Source organism: Salvelinus alpinus, chromosome 31, assembly GCF_045679555.1.
Source record: "Salvelinus alpinus chromosome 31, SLU_Salpinus.1, whole genome shotgun sequence".
Taxonomy (NCBI): Eukaryota; Metazoa; Chordata; class Actinopteri; order Salmoniformes; family Salmonidae; genus Salvelinus; species Salvelinus alpinus.
Window position 1 is genome coordinate 32227111 of NC_092116.1, and position 16570 is coordinate 32243680.

Consider the following 16570-nt stretch of genomic DNA (forward strand, 5'->3'; position numbering starts at 1 on the left):
AAGAGAGAGAGAGAGAGAGAGGGGAATGGAGAGAGAGAGAGAGGGGAATGGAGAGAGAGAGAGAGGGGGGAATGGAGAGAGAGAGAGAGAGGGGAATGGAGAGAGAGAGAGAGAGGGGAATGGAGAGAGAGAGAGAGGGGGGAATGGAGAGAGAGAGGGGAATGGAGAGAGAGGGGGGAATGGAGAGAGATAGAGGGGGGGGATGGAGAGAGAGAGAGAAAGGGGAATGGAGAGAGAGAGAGAGAGAGAGGGGAAAAGAGAGAGAGAGAGAGAGGGGAAAAGAGAGAGGGAAGAGGGGAAAAGAGAGAGAGAGGGAAGAGGGGAAAAGAGAGAGAGAGGGAAAAAGAGAGAGAGAGGGAAGAGAGGGGAATGGAGAGAGGGAGAGTTTATTAGACAATTAAAAAAAAAACAGATGGAATGGTTTGAGGTACTCTACATTGAAATAGAGACAATTAGAGGTAAAACAGCTGGAATGGTTTGAGGTACTCTACATTGAAATAGAGACAATTAGAGGTAAAACAGATGGAATGGTTTGAGGTACTCTACATTGAAATAGAGACAATTAGAGGTAAAACAGATGGAATGGTTTGAGGTACTCTACATTGAAATAGAGACAATTAGAGGTAAAACAGGTGTAATGGTTTGAGGTACTCTACATTGAAATAGAGACAGAGGTAAAACAGATGGAATGGTTTGAGGTACTCTACATTGAAATAGAGACAGAGGTAAAACAGATGGAATGGTTTGAGGTACTCTACATTGAAATAGAGACAATTAGAGGTAAAACAGGTGTAATGGTTTGAGGTACTCTACATTGAAATAGAGACAGAGGTAAAACAGATGGAATGGTTTGAGGTACTCTACATTGAAATAGAGACATAGGTAAAACAGATGGAATGGTTTGAGGTACTCTACATTGAAATAGAGACAGAGGTAAAACAGATGGAATGGTTTGAGGTACTCTACATTGAAATAGAGACAATAAGAGGTAAAACAGATGGAATGGTTTGAGGTACACTACATTGAAATAGAGACGAGAGGTAAAACAGGTGTAATCGTTTGAGGTACTCTACATTGAAATAGAGACAATTAGAGGTAAAACAGATGGAATGGTTTGAGGTACTCTACATTGAAATAGAGACAATAAGAGGTAAAACAGATGGAATGGTTTGAGGTACTCTACATTGAAATAGAGACAGAGGTAAAACAGATGGAATGGTTTGAGGTACTCTACATTGAAATAGAGACAGAGGTAAAACAGATGGAATGGTTTGAGGTACTCTACATTGAAATAGAGACAGAGGTAAAACAGATGGAATGGTTTGAGGTACTCTACATTGAAATAGAGACAGAGGTAAAACAGGTGTAATCGTTTGAGGTACTCTACATTGAAATAGAGACAATTAGAGGTAAAACAGATGGAATGGTTTGAGGTACTCTACATTGAAATAGAGACAATTAGAGGTAAAACAGATGGAATGGTTTGAGGTACTCTACATTGAAATAGAGACAATAAGAGGTAAAACAGATAGAATGGTTTGAGGTACACTACATTGAAATAGAGACGAGAGGTAAAACAGGTGTAATCGTTTGAGGTACTCTACATTGAAATAGAGACAATTAGAGGTAAAACAGATGGAATGGTTTGAGGTACTCTACATTGAAATAGAGACAATAAGAGGTAAAACAGATGGAATGGTTTGAGGTACTCTACATTGAAATAGAGACAGAGGTAAAACAGATGGAATGGTTTGAGGTACTCTACATTGAAATAGAGACAGAGGTAAAACAGATGGAATGGTTTGAGGTACTCTACATTGAAATAGAGACAGAGGTAAAACAGATGGAATGGTTTGAGGTACTCTACATTGAAATAGAGACATAGGTAAAACAGATGGAATGGTTTGAGGTACTCTACATTGAAATAGAGACAGAGGTAAAACAGATGGAATGGTTTGAGGTACTCTACATTGAAATAGAGACAACAAGGATGGGTAATGTACCTGCTGTATGGACTTGAGCAGGATGACGTTGTCGATCTTTCCGAAGGCTTCTACGGCCTTGACCACCTCATCATGAGATGTGTGTTGAGGGATATTTATCAGTCTTAACAGAGCAGAGGTCCCTGGACCTCCCTTTTTCTTAGTCTGGAGAAAACAGGAAGAGAGAAAGGTATTTGTTAGTGAGCTGTGTGTAGGGTATATTCATCAGAATAGAAGGAGAGGACAGGGGGTAGAGAGAGAGAGGACAGGGGGTAGAGAGAGAGAGGACAGGGGGTAGAGAGAGAGAGGACAGGGGGTAGAGAGAGAGAGGACAGGGGGTAGAGAGAGAGAGGACAGGGGGTAGAGAGAGAGAGGACAGGGGGTAGAGAGAGAGAGGACAGGGGGTAGAGAGAGAGAGGACAGGGGGTAGAGAGAGAGAGGACAGGGGGTAGAGAGAGAGGACAGGGGGTGGAGAGAGAGGACAGGGGGTAGAGAGAGAGGACAGGGGGTAGAGAGAGAGGACAGGGGGTAGAGAGAGAGGACAGGGGGTAGAGAGAGAGGACAGGGAGTAGAGAGAGAGGACAGGGGGTAGAGAGAGAGGACAGGGGGTAGAGGGAGGACAGGGGGTAGAGAGAGGACAGGGGGTAGAGAGAGGACAGGGGAGAGGACAGGGGGTAGAGAGAGGACAGGGGAGAGGACAGGGGGTAGAGAGAGGGGACAGGGGGTAGAGAGAGAGGACAGGGGGTAGAGAGAGAGGACAGGGGGTAGAGAGAGAGGACAGGGGGTAGAGAGAGAGGACAGGGAGTAGAGAGAGAGGACAGGGGGTAGAGAGAGAGGACAGGGGGTAGAGGGAGGACAGGGGGTAGAGAGAGGACAGGGGAGAGGACAGGGGGTAGAGAGAGGACAGGGGAGAGGACAGGGGGTAGAGAGAGGACAGAAGGTGCAGTTAGTGTTTGATATTGTGTCTCCACTGTGTCCTCGAGTGTCTCAGTCTAAACGTAGTATTGAACATGGGATGAGGGTTGGACATGGGATGAGGGTTGGACATGGGATGAGGGTTGGACATGGGATGAGGGTTGGACATGGGATGAGGGTTGGACATGGGATGAGGGTTGGACATGGGATGAGGGTTGGACATGGGATGAGGGTTGGACATGGGATGAGGGTTGGACATGGGATGAGGGTTGGACATGGGATGAGGGTTGGACATCTGCTGACATAAAAAAGGGCTGATAAATACATTTGATTGACAGTTTCAATGAAGAAACAACAGAATGTCAGAGAAGCCGTCACTGCTAACTACTAACAAGAAGAAAACATTCACACAATTAGACTTGCCATGTTGCCATAGTTATATACATTTCTCCCTGCATGCATTGCTCCATCTTCTTTGGCATCGAGTCCCACAGACAGCAGGTGATGGTTGGACAGTATCACGAATGAATAAATCTCACATGGAGGGAACTATTTCAGGATCCGTGCAACATATTTCAGGAGTTCTGAAGGGTCCCGTCCCGATGGTTTCTCTTCAGGAAAGACTGTTCTAGTAGAAAAGCTGGTTCAGAAGAGCCGACACTCATGTTTCCAGGATCCGTTTTTTCTGACGGCTCTCTGGGAAAAGGTATGAATTCTTTCCATTTATGCAGGTGCAGACGTTCATACTGGAGTGAAATCTGGCCAGGTAGTAACCCCGCCCGCCAGGTAGTAACCCCGCCCGCCCGCCAGGTAGTAACCCCGCCCGCCCGCCAGGTAGTAACCACGCCCGCCCGCCCGCCAGGTAGTAACCACGCCAGCCCGCCCGCCAGGTAGTAACCCCTCCCTCCAGGTAGTAACCCCTCCCTCCAGGTAGTAACCCCGCCCGCCCGCCAGGTAGTAACCCCGCCCGCCCGCCAGGTAGTAACCCCGCCCGCCAAGTAGTAACCCCGCCCGCCCGCCAGGTAGTAACCCCGCCCGCCAAGTAGTAACCCCGCCCGCCAAGTAGTAACCCCGCCCGCCCGCCAGGTAGTAACCCCGCCCGCCCGCCAGGTAGTAACCCCGCCCGCCCGCCAGGTAGTAACCCCGCCCGCCCACCAGGTAGTAACCCCGCCCGCCCCCCAAGTAGTAACCACGCCCGCCCGCCAGGTAGTAACCTCGCCCACCCGCCAGGTAGTAACCCCGCCCGCCAGGTAGTAACCCCGCCCGCCAGGTAGTAACTGGCCCTTCTATGGCTCGAGGCAGTGAACGTAGCAGATCAGAGCCTTGTAGGACATCACCACAATGACAACATCATCATCACCTCTCTACTCTCCCTGCTCCTGTTCTTAACTTCTTATGGCTGAAATCCGGGTTAACGGGACCGATATGACAACAGCCAGTGAAAGTGCAGGGCGCCAAATTCAAACAACAGAAATCTCATAATTACAATTCCTCAGACATTCATGTGTCTTATATCATTTTAAAAGTAATCCTGTTGTTAATCCCACCAAAGTGTCCGATTTCAAATAGGCTTTACAGCGAAAGCACTACAAACGATTATGTTAGGTCACCGACAAACCACAGCCATTTTTTTCAGCTAAAGATAGCTTCACAAAAACCAGAATAGAGATAAAATTAATCACTAACCTCCGATTATTTTAATCAGATGACACTCATAGGACTTCATGTTACACAATACATGCATGTTTTGTTTGATTAAATTCATATTTATATAAAAAAATCTGAGTTTACATTGAGGCGACTAAATTCACTAGTTGCAAAAACATCAAGTGACTTTGCATAGCCACATCGTTTCAACAGAAATACTCATCATAAATATAGATGATAATACAAGTTATACACATGGAATTATAGATATACCTCTCCTTAATGCAACCGCTGTGTCAGATTTCAAAAAAGCTTTACGGAAATATAAACCATGCAATAATCTGAGACGGAGCTCAGAACAATAGCCAAATTAGCCGCCATGTTGGACTCAACAGAAACCAGAAAATACATGATAAATGTTTCCTTACCTTTGATGAATGCATCAGAATGCAGTCCTAGGAATCCCAGGTCCACAATAAATGCTTGATTTGTTCGTTCATGTCCGTTATTTATGTCAAATTAGCTACTTTCGAATTGTTTACCAAACGATTTACCAAATGTCCAAAAGTTCCGTAACAGTCAGTAGAAACATGTCGAACGATGTACTGAATCAATCTTTAGAATGTTGTTAACATACATCTTGAATAACGTTCCAACCGGAGAATTAAATCGACTTCAATTGACCGATGGAACGGAGCTCACTCTCACGTGAACACGCCAGTTCAATGCGTGGGAACCTCATGGAAGTGATTACTAATTACTGTCTCCTTCGACCCCCCTTCACATTGGAGTCATCAGACAAAGTTCTATTGACCGTTGACATCTAGTGGAAGCCGTAGGAAGTGAAAACCCATCCATATCTCTCTGTATTTTCAATGAGAGCTTGGTTGAAAATCTGGCACCACCAGAAAAAATACAAACAGGAAGTGGAACTTATCAGGTTTTTGCCTGCCATATGAGTTCTGTTAATCTCACAGACTTAATTCAAACATTTTTTGAAACTTTAGAGTGTTTTCTATCCAATACCAATAATAATATGCAAATATTAGCAACTATGACATAGGAGCTGGCCGTTTACAATGGGCACCTTTCATCCAAGCTACTCAATACTGCCCCTGCAGCCAAAATAAGTTTATTTACACATCTGGAGGACAAAATACACACCTTGGAAGAAGTGGAGCTGGACAATTTGGAGGGAGAGGAGGATTTCCTGGTTGACGACCTTCCAGATCCTAGCTTGCTTCCTGACTTGGACGTTCCCGTTTCAGTTTTCCGAGAGGCACCTCCCTTGGAGGAGGAAGAGGAGCCGGCTCCCTTCTTCTTGGCGAGCTCTGCCAGGAGCGCGGGGGCCAGGGACTGCATCATCACTTCTAGACTGGTGTTCTCAGTCAGGGAGAGGCCAGCTGGAATACAAAAGGATGGTTTAGAGAGAGGCCAGCTGGAAGGGGAGGGGGAGACATGGGTTACAGAGAGACCAGCTGGAAGGGGAGGGGGAGACATGGGTTACAGAGAGACCAGCTGGAAGGGGAGGGGGAGACATGGGTTACAGAGAGACCAGCTGGAAGGGGAGGGGGAGACATGGGTTAGGGTGTGTGAGCGACAGAGGGACAGATAAATGCAAGAACTAGTCTACTTTCTCCAATGGTCTCAACATTGACTCTGTACCATAACACCCTGTATATAGCCTCCACATTGACGCTGTACCGGTACCCCCTGTATATAGCCTCCACATTGTACCGGTACCCCCTGTATATAGCCTCCACATTGACTCTGTATCAGTACCCCCTATATATAGCCTCAACATTGACTCTGTACCGTAACACCCTGTATATAGCCTCCACATTGACTCTGTACCGGTACCCCCTGTATATAGCCTCCACATTGACTCTGTACCGTAACACCCTGTATATAGCCTCCACATTGACTCTGTACCGTAACACCCTGTATATAGCCTCCACATTGACTCTGTACCGTAACACCCTGTATATAGCCTCCACATTGACTCTGTACCGTAACACCCTGTATATAGTCTCCACATTGACTCTGTACCGGTACCCCCTGTATATAGCCTCCACATTGACTCTGTACCATAACACCCTGTATATAGCCTCCACATTGACTCTGTACCGTACACTCCTGTGTGTGTGTGTGTGTGTGTGTGTGTGTGTGTGTGTGTGTGTGTGTGTGTGTGTGTGTGTGTGTCTCACCAGATGACTCCAGTAGTTTCTTGGCCAGTCTCTCAGCACTGTTAGACTTGGGCAGGCTGCTCCTCCTCGTTCTCTCCCGCTCATGGCTCCTAGAGCGCGACCTGGATGAAGGAAGAGGAATATTCATATTAACTCATTTAAAAAAGAGGAATATTCATGCATATTAACTAATTTAAAAGATTAATATTCATACATATTGACTCATTTAAGAGAAGAATATTCATACATATTGACTCATTTAAGAGAAGAATATTCATACATATTGACTCATTTGAGAAGAATATTTGTACATATTAACTAATTTAAGAGAGGAATATTCATACATATTAACTCATTTAAAAGAGGAATATTCATACATATTAACTCATTTAAAAGAGGAATATTCATACATATTAACTCATTTAAAAGAGGAATATTCATACATACTAACTCATTTAAAAGATGAATATTCATACATATTGACTCATTTAAGAGATGAATAATCATACATACTAACCAATTTAAGAGATTAATATTCATACATATGAACACATTTAAAAGTCTGTTATCTTACCTCCGGGACGACGAGGCCGGAGGGTCACGTTCTCTCTCCCTGCCCCGAAGTGAACCCGGAGACCGGGAGCGGGAACGCCGTGTGGTGGTGTTGTGTCGACGTTCGCGGAATCGTTCGCGGGATCGTTCCCTGGATCGAGTTCGGCGAGTAGAGGAGGAAGGGGTGTGGTAAGAAGAGCGGCGGGGAGAAGGAGAGCGAGACCAGGACGGAGAACGGGAGGCGGAGAGTGTTGTCCGGCGGCGCTTGGAGGACAACCGGCTGCATTCATTTCTACTAGCAGGGCTGGAGAGGGAGGGAGAAAGATGGGGGAGGATGAGACGGGGGGGAAATGGGAGAGAGAGACGGGGGGGAAATGGGAGAGAGAGACGGGGGGGAAATGGGAGAGAGAGACGGGGGGGAAATGGGAGAGAGAGACGGGGGGGAAATGGGGAGAGAGAGACGGGGGGGAAATGGGAGAGGAGAGACGGGGGGGGGAAGGGGAGAGAGAGACGGGGGGGGAAAGGGGAGAGAGAGAGAGGGGGAGGAAAGGGGAGAGAGAGAGGGGGAGGAAAGGGGAGAGAGAGGGGGAGGAAAGGGGAGAGAGAGGGGGAGGAAAGGGGAGAGAGAGGGGGAGGAGGGAGACAGAGAGGGGGAAGAAATGGGAGAGAGAGGGGGAGGAGGGAGACAGAAGGAGGATGAGAGAACGAAGAGAAGGTGGTCAGACTGATGAAGTTATTCTGGTTGGTAACGTAAAGGATGAAAAAAGGGGAGTGTTTACATACTTCCACCAGATGCTAAGACTCAACTTACTAAACCGTTCATTCAGCAGTGACCTACATCGAAGGGACAACATTTAATTATCTTCTATTTTAGAACCCAGTACAGGTAGGGGACTCACCTTGATATATCGACAGTTTCCCCTTTCCAGTCGGGATACCTGTAAGGAGGAAAGGGTACAGGTGATCAGAACAAGCTGCAACGTGATGTCATCAGCGGAGGTAGATTTCAATTCGTATTTCCGCGATTTTCCTCGCATCCAAATCTCCGCTCATTATTCTCAACTGTATTGGAAAAGACATCAAGGCCCTCCCCACTCAGACTTTTTCCTCCAGTGGGTTTTTAGAGGAGGAGATGAGGGGAGAGGATACAAGGGGAGGGGGGGGGATACAAGGGATTGAGGGGGGGGGGGGTACAAGGGATTGAGGGGGGGGGGATACAAGGGATTGAGGGGGGGGATACAAGGGATTGAGGGGGGATACAAGGGATTGAGGGGGGGGGGATACAAGGGATTGAGGGGGGGGGGGGGATACAAGGGATTGAGGGGGGGGGGGATACAAGGGATTGAGGGGGGGGGGATACAAGGGATTGAGGGGGGGGGGACTAACTGAGAAAAGAGAGAAAGGGGGAAGTGATCTATAAAAAGAGAGAGAAGACGCACGATTTCCTGAGTAGACGGCAGTTCTCAACGTGGAGGCTGGTGTTTTGATGCTCGATCCAGTCCTGTTGATCAAAACAGAACAGAGACAATCAGTCTGGGTCATCATCCTCCTCCTCCTCATCATCCAAACCTCTCTACATCATCACCAATTTCCCCCAAACTCCTCTAAATCAAGCACTTTCAATACATTTATTTTTTCTTTTTCACCAGAGTCCAATTTCTTTCTGCTTTCATAGCAGGAGTTGATTTAAACAATGTTGGAAAAATAACATAGTAAAAATAGGCTCTCTGTTCTACCAAGAAATAAGATTATAGGCAAAAGTCTGATGCTGAAAGAAAAACAATAGCATCATCTGGAATCTTCTGGAATCTTCTCTGGAATGGATTCTCTCCTCAGTCTCTCGGCAGCCATCTTCTCCCCAAAAAATAACTTACTTCCCAAAGTAACTAAATCAATTGTTTATAATAATTAAAAACGCAGTTAGTAGTGTGTTGTGTCATTGGTTTACAAACAAGGGTATAATACAATGATACAGGGGTTTGAGTTTAAAAAATGTAAGTGGCGTAAATAGTCCATTAATTGACAACGGTCAATGTCTAGAGATAGAGCCTAAACTCGTTTCTGTACGGCACTTTGTGACATCAGCTGACGTAAGAACGTCTTTATAAATACATTTCATTGATTGGTTGTTGTTCTCTGGCAGCTTCTCATCTTGTCGTTGGTTGTATCGTCTTCGAGCACTCCTCTTCCTCAAGGCAAATCACAGTCATCGAAAGTCACAAATAAAAATGCATTTTATAACGGAATGTCTTAAAGATGGCCGGTACAAACAAATAAAATGACAATATTTCAAGTTTTAAAAAATAAATAAAAATACTTCTAAAAATTTTAAAATATCTCATGACATTACACAATTTTCAATAACGACAATAGAATAATGTTGAATTCAGTCCAGGATTCGATGTCTTCATATTCCCCGAGGAGAAAATATATTTTTTATACAAAAAAAAAGGCTTTTCTTTGTTTAATTTTCATCCATTTTAGAACATCTCAACTCACGTGAAATACATGTGACAATCGCACAGCTAGACTGAAGTGTTTTAATAAACAAAAATAATTCAAGAAGCAAAAAGTCTTGAGTTACAACATGAGGTTCAAATATATATATATATTTTTAAAGGCACACAATCAGTATGGAGAAGATCAGAACTGGGTTCAAATACTATTTGAGATTTCAAATACTTTATATGTACTTGATTCAACTCCTACAGTTTTCTGGAGGGCTAAAACACCTGGTCTATTATCCGGGACTGAAACAGACATGGGATACCAGGTAGAAACAAACCTAAATAGTATTTTGGCCTTCCAGGATAGAAAATCAAACAGTATTTAGAACCCAGGTCAAGACAGGTATGGCAACAAAAAAAAAACTCACCTTTAACTGGGAACATTCTATGTTACAGAGAGAACAGGTATGAGGAAAGATTCTGGGAGAAGCAGCGGAGTAATCACTCATCATGGTCGGAGTCGGTAACCTCTTCGGCATCATCATCATCATCATCGGGGGAGGTAGGTTCCTCTGCTGGAGCAAGGAAGGCATCGGACCAATCCGGGGCGGAGGAACAGTCACCGGAACATGACCAGGAGGTGGGATCGACGGGTTCATGATGGGGAATAAGGAAGGCCACATGGGGGGTGTCGTGGGAGGAGGAACCCCGATCGGGACACCTCCAACCCGGAGTCCTGGAATTCCGACCCCAGCACCACCTCCACCACCAAGAACCACCAGGCCGGACCGGGGCTGAGCGTGGCCCCGAGCGTTGCCTTGATTCTGGGACGCCAGGAGTCGGTTGAGTCCTTGGTCTCCGCTGCGGACGGGGATGTTCATGGGCTTGGGTGTTGCTTTAGATGAGCCGTGGGTTTTGAGGGTCTGCTGGGGTTGGCTGGAAGGCGGAGGAAGGCCGATGCGAGAGTCTGTGACTTTCATGGGGATGGAGCTCTGGATCGCAGGGCTGTGGATGTGCTGCTGTTGGGTACGCTGCTTGGAAAGGTCGGAGGCCATGGAATGGCCGGCGTACCCGCTCAGCGAGTCTCTGACCATGTCATATTCCGTCTCCTTCGGGAGCGGATTGCGCGCGCCGTAATTATCGGGTTGGCCATTATCGCCATCATCATAACTGTCGTAGTTAGTAGCACTAGAATGTTCATAATCGATCACTTTGCTCAGTCCTCCACCACCGCGGTCGGACCCTGGGCCAGGTCCACCGCCTACCTTGAGCCGACGGTCCACATCCATAGTTCTATTGGCCTTACGGATGCGGATGTCTCTGAGGATGAAGGGCAGGTTGTCTGGGGTCAGTTGATCGTCTGGGTAGTGGCTGAGGAGCTCCAGGTCTTCGTTGGACAAGCCGAAACTCGCCAGGATGCTGCTGGCGGACTCGGATGTGTACCGGGCTGGACGAGAGGCTGCGGCCGATGCGCTCATGGGAGTCTCGGAACCCCTTGAGGTGGACCCCAGCACTCCCGCACCTCCAAACCCAGAGGTTTGGCTTTGGTACTGAGGAGGGGCGGAGGAGAAGAGTTTGGAGGAAGCAGACTGGGTCAGGTAGCCAGACCAGGAGTCCATGGAACCTTGCTGGTCGCTGGAGGTCCGGCCAGGGGTGTAACCGCCAAGCCCTCCCCCAGACGAGAGCTCGTCCATGGGGTCGTGACTTAGGCGAAGGTCTTGGGCGTCCAGGGAGACCTGCGGGTTCTTATTCTGCTGCATCAACTGGCTGAGCAGCCTCACCTCCTCTCTGGCCCCGCGGATGTGGTGGTCTATGGAGGTCTCCAACTCCGGGGTCATCCCGGTCGATCTCTGCCCCAGGTCATACCCCATCTGCTGGGACACCATCGAAGACATCATGCCTCCCTGGCCGGAGGAACCACCACCACCACCAGACCCCAGACCAAGGCGGGAGGCCCCCAGAGGGTCCCTTCCGGCCTGGGATTGTGTGAGTCCGTACTGCCCCATCTGGGCGGCAGTTCTCTTGGCCTGTGAAGAGTACTGATCCCCCAAGGGGTTATATTGGGGACGGGACATGTTATTGACGGTAGCTGCTGCTTTGAGAAGGTTGATGAGGGGGGCGAGAGGAGGTGGATGGGGGTGAGTGTCGGCAGAAGTGGCGGTTGCAGCGGTAACGAGCTGGGCTTTGAGCTGGGCCAGCTGCAGGGAGGCTCTGCGGGGGCGGGATCCCAACTCCCAGCCCTCCAATTGGATTCAGCGGGCTGGAAAGGAGAGCAGCGCAACGATCCAATAGCAACGCAAAGCTGAAAGAGTTGGAGAGGAGAAACACACAGGAGGGTTACTGGCTGGTCTTCTCTCTGGCTCGCCCTGGGAAAGGGCTATGGACAGTAGTAATCAAACTGGAAAGCAGACTGGATTTCTGCCATTGATCGGTTTGGTCAGTTTCCAGTCTATTTCACACTGAAACACTTTTCAAATCAGTTCTGCGTCAAACTGTTCTAGAACAGCTTCTAGAACATCATCAGGGTTCTGTTGGTTGGGTCAGAGCAGAAGAAGATGGTTCCTGCATCTTCACTGGAGGACAGAAAAACAGCAAGCAAACAGGGAACAGGCAGGAGGGGGGGGAAGTAGTCATCGTGAAAACATACAACCTTATTTTACAAACTCCATGCACTGCTTTAGTGAAATTTGCAAGATTGCAAGCAGCTTTTTTTCTTAACAAAAAGGTTTACAGTCATACTTTTAAGATAATAGACCGCTAAAGCAAATAGTTTATTCAGTAATGAAACGGGGCTTACTGGTTTAGTTGAAGAGCTAAAGATCAGATTTAGTAGGGTTAAGTGTAAGCTATTGATTATCAAATGAAGATGGAATCAAAATTTGAAAGGTTATGTGGATGCTTAATCAATAAACGGTGTCAGGGTTAGTTGTCACGGAACTTCCCAAGACAACGGTCTGAAAGGTGTATAACCAAACAGAACACTGCACCTGAGAGTCAACTAAACCAATCCATGTCTCTAAACCAGACCAATACACTTTCCCACAATATTGACGAGATTATATTCTTAAACAACGTATTTATTTTTTCAAACTCGTTAAAGTCACGGTGCAAAGCTTTGAGACATGAAAGCTGAACTTCAAAACCTGCTTCATAAAAAAACAGTTTTGAGAAAAGGGAACCCATCACCACCAGCTGCAGAGAAAGATAGTGGGTAAAATAGGTGCAAGGAGAAAACGTACCCGAGCCTGAATTTTACGCAGTTTACTACCGTGGTTGGGCTTAGGATATATAAATCATGTATCTTTGCATCAGGATATTCTATACTGATAGGAAAGCTGTAGAGTTTTCACGTGTGATTAAAAAACACAGAGAGATGAACTAATGATAAGAGCTGACCACGTGGCAGGACCCCAAACTACTGCATTTGACGATACAAAAACAAGTCCAATACTTGCATAACAATGTAAAAAAAGGTACAACTAAGATATTTTTTTTGTAGTTACACAATAATGTCAATACATTATTCTATTATGTTGCAGTGATCCTGAGTGGAACAAGGCCTATAAGACCTGATGGAAAACCTAAATATTTCAGCTGCAAACATTTTATTATTATCATTATTAAGCAATGAAACCAACAACTTCTATAACAGCAACGTATTAAAATGGTGGAAAATACATTCCGTCAAACTTCCAATGAAACGCAGTCTCTTAAATAGCCGCCTTTTAATAGCTGGGTGAGAGCACACATTTCAAACACCTGGTCGAAATGGATTGTTTGCGAGGTTACCATGGGGACGGGGACTAACATTGAATTGTCTACTAAATAGAAAACAGCAACAAACAAAAACGTGTATCATTTGATAACGCCACGTGGTTCTTTGGGGGGAAAAAACAGCGGTTGGACTTGGTCGTCCGTGCCGACAGATGATGCAGTGTCCGAGTAAAGACCCGAAAACCCCACGTTGAATTTCATTTAAATTCTCTAAGTCGGGCACAAATTAGCATTTGGATCGGGAAAGTTTCCTCATGCGACTTCTAGAATGTTGAAACTTGCTTCACCGGTTGTCCACGCGGTTGATCCACTTTTATTTTCTGCAGGTAGGAATGTCAAGTTTTCAAGACGCTGATACAGGAAATCCATAATTGCATCAACCTTTTCAAAGCGCTGGTTAGTGGATTCATATTTCTATCCCCCGAAGGACGTGGCAGAATCACGTCAACACGTGCACGAGACACATGCATAGTAGCCGAGCTGGTGCACGTGTTGACGTGGTTCCTCCGCGTCCTTCGGGTGATAGACATAAGAATCCACTAAACAGCGCTTTGAAAAGGTTGATGCAATTATGGATTTCCCGTGGGTACACGGTCTCATTCCTACCTGCAAAAAGGACCAACCGCACAGACAACCGGTAAAGTAAGTTAAAACATTTTATTCAGAATTATGGCTTGTAGAGGTCGTGTGAGGTAACTTTCCTGATACAAAACGCTCATTTACGCCCGATGTTGAATTCAATGCAATTCAACGTCGGGGGGGGGGGGGGTTTCCAGGCTAGCCTGAGCAGTGTCCTCATTTGACCTAAACGGCATCTGCTCGGTCATTGGTCATGTGCACTTCCACAAGATGCAAGAAGCTAGCCACCGAGCCTGGTGGCTGACTAGCTGGTGTTACAACTCACAAATCAGAGCGGATATCAATCCAAATGCATAAATAATCAGAAAACTCTGCCATTTGTAAACTATTAGCTAGCTAACAGAAATGTAGTAGCTAGTGCTAGCAGTGCCACGCTTTTTACAGGCTGCAAAATATTATACAGGCTGCAAAATATTAGCTAGCTAGCATTGCTAGCCAAACAATCAGGTGCACACTACAGCCAGCCCCCCAGCCAAAGAGAAGTTTTGTAATGCATATTAAAATCATACAGATTCCCCAGAAAACCAGAAGATTGGTTTTTGGCTAGGCTGTGATAAGGGTGATCACTGAGAGGCGCAGCGGTCTAAGGCAATCTCAGTGCCTGAGGTGTCACTATAGACCCTGGTTCGATCCGGGGCTGTATCACAACCTTGTTGTGATTGGGAGGCCCATAAAGTTAGATCTTAATTAATGTCTTGGAAGACCACATCATGATAAATGTGTAAGATTTCAACATAACAGATCCAAATTTAAGAGCATAACCTGCATAACCTGATCACCCAAAGCCTGTCGTTTCAAATGGGAACAAATTAGTCATTGTGGGCGGAACAAGCTAGAAATCCTATTGGCGCATTCTAGTACATTTGCATATTTCCGTTAGGGAACGCCTACTCTGAGGTGCAATAACTCAATTCACGTTAACACTCAAACAATAAAACATTTAAACCTTTGACAAAAGGTTTAAAAAAACGTCTAAAACTTAGTCTGTTCAGAACATAAATCTGTGTTGAGATTAAATGTTTAATCGATGACAACACCTGCAGAATATCGGCTAAAATCCATCTCCTTCCATCTTCTCCCACTGCCGGGTCACTGCTTCTTCTCACTACCATATTTGGTAAGAGAGTGAAAAACGCCAAGCGGATGCTTCACATTTATACAACTTCACATTACATCCGGTGAAATATCTGTCTTATTCTTCTATCTGTGAAGAAACATCTCGCTTCACCTCTTTCTCTGAGTACACAATGAGCAGGGGCTGTATTTTGAGGGGAGAGGTGCTGCACACAAAACATATATATCCGTGTCTTGGCTACACTGTCCTGCGAATGTCCCGCATTTGGGGACATTTTAAATGTGGTCACCCTAAGCTGTGATAGATCACAGCTGCCTTTTGCGTCTTCGACTTTCCGAAAAACATCAGCCCACCATTTTGTATTTCCTGTACCGTGTTGTATTATGCGTCGCATGCGACAGGGGACACAAACCCGAGTTTCTACTTCCAGCCAACGGTATTGTCCGTTTTAAAACACACATATGAACAATAACTGATCTCTTCTGTCCTGTGAAATAGGTTTTTGTTACATACCTTCTGTTATTTTCGGTTATTTTCTATGGAGATATCTCGTACTTCTCTTTCTCTTCAGGCGGCTCCACGGACGCTTGACTGGCAATTGGCAACGGATTTGCGCATGCGCATTCGATTTTCTCATTGGAACAACGTCATAGACCTAACACAATGAAAACAGAGTAGTTGATTGGAGGAACTTGTACGAGCTATTTTTCACCAGATGGGGGAACCCTAGCCCTACATCAATATCACGTTCACAGAATAATTTACCAAGTTTAAACATCATTTATTTATTTAACTACCTTGTTCAGGGGCAGAATGACAGATTTTTACCTTGTCAGCTCGGGGATCCAATTTAGCAAACCTTTACGGTTACTGGCCCAACGCTCTAACCACTCGGCTACCTGCGGAAGCACCTTAAACTAATGTCATATAGGCGTTAGCTCGGAAGGCTAACACAGTTTTAATGCAAGCAGAAGGGACCCAGGTTCAAATCAGCTCTGATGATTTATCCACATGAAAGATGGAAGAATGAATAGAGACGGGACGGGACAGGAGGAGGATGGAGAGATGATGGAGGTCTGTTATGAAACAGAGAGGAGGAGGATGGAGAGATGATGGAGGTCTGTTATGAAACGGAGAGGAGGAGGATGAACAGACTGGCTGATTTGTGTGGGGGATGAATGAACACGTTACGGTCAAAACACATTTGGGATTATAGATTGATTATAGATTAGAGCGTCAAAACACATTTGGGATTACAGATTGATAGATTAGAGCAGGGTGTCAAAACTCATTCCATGGAGGGCCCGAGTGTCTGCAGGTTTTAGTTTTTTTCCTTTAAATTAATCCCAAAAC

General features: G+C 45.9%; 1 protein-coding gene across 4 annotated transcripts in view; it reads right to left on the minus strand.

Moving 5' to 3' along the window:
* LOC139561742 (zinc finger protein 638-like) overlaps positions 1-15868 on the minus strand; it is a 37697-nt gene extending 21829 nt beyond the window's left edge. For 2 of the 4 annotated variants that reach the window (XM_071379013.1, XM_071379010.1), the window contains exons 1-8: positions 15731-15868; positions 10158-12031; positions 8722-8783; positions 8182-8220; positions 7305-7586; positions 6752-6852; positions 5709-5947; positions 2004-2147 (exon numbers count right to left, since the gene is read on the minus strand). In XM_071379013.1, coding sequence (XP_071235114.1) covers positions 2004-2147; positions 5709-5947; positions 6752-6852; positions 7305-7586; positions 8182-8220; positions 8722-8783; positions 10158-11804 — 2514 coding nt within the window. In that variant the 5' untranslated portion in view covers positions 11805-12031; positions 15731-15868. Of the gene's footprint in view, positions 1-2003; positions 2148-5708; positions 5948-6751; positions 6853-7304; positions 7587-8181; positions 8221-8721; positions 8784-10157; positions 13878-15730 lie in introns of those variants that run through there. The other 2 variants (XM_071379012.1, XM_071379011.1) reach the window with 2 other exon arrangements.
* Between the last annotated feature and the right edge of the window lie 702 nt (positions 15869-16570).